Below are 2,707 nucleotides of genomic sequence, written 5' to 3' on the forward strand. Positions count from 1 at the left end.
CTTGCTAGTGTTCAAACAACAAATATATGTAGGCCAACCAAATTGCTAGTACCATTTAACTCTATGGAGTGGCCTGCATGATTAATTATGCGGTGGCAAATTAGCTATCAGCTTAGCTAATCAGAGTACACTAACTAATTTATTGCAAACTGTAGCTAGCATGGGTAGCACTCTGAGCCACGTCCGCATATACATTGGAGAAGGAAATGTGTGCAAATGAAGGAAAACAACAACAACATGGGTCCTCTTCTTTTTTCCTCCAAATCTCCACAGGCTATATATCTAGAGAGAGTGTGTGTCCCTTCTCTCTCATCTATTTGGGTGCTGCTAGCTAGCTACCTTGCTCTGTCCTTTTTATCTCTTCTTTTTCCATTCCTTTCCTTGGTACTAGTACTCTTCCGCTTGATTTCCCCAGCTGCTGCTAAGTTTCTTCCTCCCATTTTCTCTTCTCTCTAGATCACCGGCTATGATCTTCCTTCCTGCCTTCCTTGATTCATCAGACTTCTGGAACACCGACCACAATCAGCTTCAGGTATGCATCGTCGTGCTTCTAGCTTGCTAATTAATTGCATATTCCCTCATGATTTTGTTCGCATAAGAAACAAGTATATATATCTAGGAATATACTCCATATCAGGGTTTTTTTTCTGGTCGAAATTTACAGTAACCGACCAGTTACCTGAAATTTCATAGACACAAGAGGTACCACTGTTTCTTGGGTTGTGATACCAGAAAGGTAAAAAATGAATTTAAACAGAAAAGCTAAATCAAATAGGGTCTCTATAAATGAAAATATAGTGTTCTATAGCAAAATAGCACCATCCTTAGCATGCTATACCGCACTATGGCATGCTATTAGTGAGACATCTTAAACTAATTTATTTAACGGGCTATTTTTTCCAGTGGTCTTTATAGTCCCAAGAGGTCACGGGGTCTCCTTTTGAAGAGGGAACTTTATGTCCGATGTAGCTCAAACATTATATGTTATTACCTGAAATAAATGTAAAATCAAAATTCATTTGAACTATTCGAACCAAAAATCCAAAACTTCCGAGATTTACCAAAAACTACTTCATCCTGCCCATCCCGGGGACGAATGGAGAAAAAAAATAGCTCCATATATATATTGGCCGATATGGTTAATTGATTACTCATCACCTTGTTGATTTGCAGCTGCAACAAATCGGCACTAGCACTCATAGTACTACCATTTCTTCACCCGATGGTCCTGGTGATGGAGGATGCAACAACAATAATCCCAAAGGGTTCATGGCCACAACCGGGGCCGACTACGGCGTTGCAGGGGGTGGCGATGATGGTTGCGGTGGTGCTGGGGACGGCGATTGCAGTCACGGCAGAAATAACAAGTCGATTTCCATGTCGAAGCGAGCACGGCTGGCGCGGTTGCCGCATCCACTTCCGGGGATCAACTGCCCGCGATGTGAATCCACCAACACCAAGTTTTGCTACTTTAATAACTACTCTCTTACCCAGCCCCGCCACTTCTGCCGCTCCTGCAGCCGCTACTGGACCCGCGGCGGCGTTCTCCGCAACGTGCCCGTCGGCGGGGGGTATCGTCGCCATGCCAAGCGTAGGGCCAAGCCCAAGGTGGTGTCAGCCACCTCCCGAGCCTCTACGGTAGGGAAGTCGTCCGTGACACCAACCATGTCTAGTAGTACCACTTATGCCACTGGCACCGACATTTCACCACCAAGATTGCAATACCCCATTTTTGGCAGCACGCCATCCCACGACAGCCAGTTCAGCGACATATTCGACCCAGCTAACCTTGGTCTCGGCTTCCCTGTCAGGCTGCTCTTTGCCGAAAGCGATGCTTACACGGTGGATGGCTGTGCGCACCACCACCACCACCATGCCCATGGGAACGGGATGGAGCAGTTGTTGGAAGCACAGAATAGCTTCCCATTCATGCACGCCATGGATCATCATATGTCTGGACTCCCAGCTGAGGCAATGCCCATCACAATGGCTACGATGCAGGGCATGTTCCACCTAGGGTTACAGAGTGTCCGCGGGGGTCATGGCGACGAGATAGCAGGCCAACAGTTGCACTACCCGCCGGCCAAGAGAAACCACAAGCACCAGGACTACGCTAGCAGCAGGGGCATGCACAGGGATGTGGTCAATGGTAATGGCACCGGCGGCTACATTTAATGTTCTAGTACTCGCAATGCAACTTGTAATTAGCTAGCTAGTTTAGATCAACATTTGTTCTTAGATTATGGGACAGGCTACTGTAGTCATGTGAACTTTCATGAAATATATGGGTCTATCTACTTGTTAATTATGTGTTATTTTCTGAACTTGGTAATGCTGGATATGTACGCTCAAACATGTTAATGCTTGGTATGGTAGCACTAGAATGTGCCTTGTTCACTCTTCATACCCTACTGCCAGCTTAGTAAGTGGTGCGCATGGAGTGGGACCATCGGTGCCTCTGGAGGTAGGGTCCTAGCTACCCCAAGGCCTTCTCTTCTTGAAGGTGGCACCGATTGGGGCGGTAGGGCATGAGACCGTACTGCCTAATAAGTCAAGATGGTGCATATTGTGGCGTAATACACGGACAAGGAACGAAGCCGTACAAGTATAATCATATGCAAGAGGAAAAGCTTCATAAAAGAAGCCTCCAAATAAATGGGGTATTTGAATTTGTGGGTCACAAACAAAGTTTGGACAAGGAAATTTT

General features: G+C 46.3%; 1 protein-coding gene across 1 annotated transcript; it reads left to right on the top strand.

The window, feature by feature from the left end:
• Positions 1-336: 336 nt before the first annotated feature.
• LOC125549567 (dof zinc finger protein DOF2.4-like) lies at positions 337-2,240 on the top strand. Its single transcript, XM_048712948.1, has 2 exons — positions 337-532; positions 1,174-2,240. The coding sequence occupies exons 1-2, from the start codon at positions 467-469 to the stop codon at positions 2,173-2,175; spliced, it is 1,068 nt and encodes a 355-aa protein (XP_048568905.1). The 5' UTR covers positions 337-466; the 3' UTR covers positions 2,176-2,240.
• Positions 2,241-2,707: the final 467 nt, after the last annotated feature.

The sequence above is a fragment of the Triticum urartu genome, chromosome 3, assembly GCF_003073215.2.
Source record: "Triticum urartu cultivar G1812 chromosome 3, Tu2.1, whole genome shotgun sequence".
NCBI lineage: Eukaryota > Viridiplantae > Streptophyta > Magnoliopsida > Poales > Poaceae > Triticum > Triticum urartu.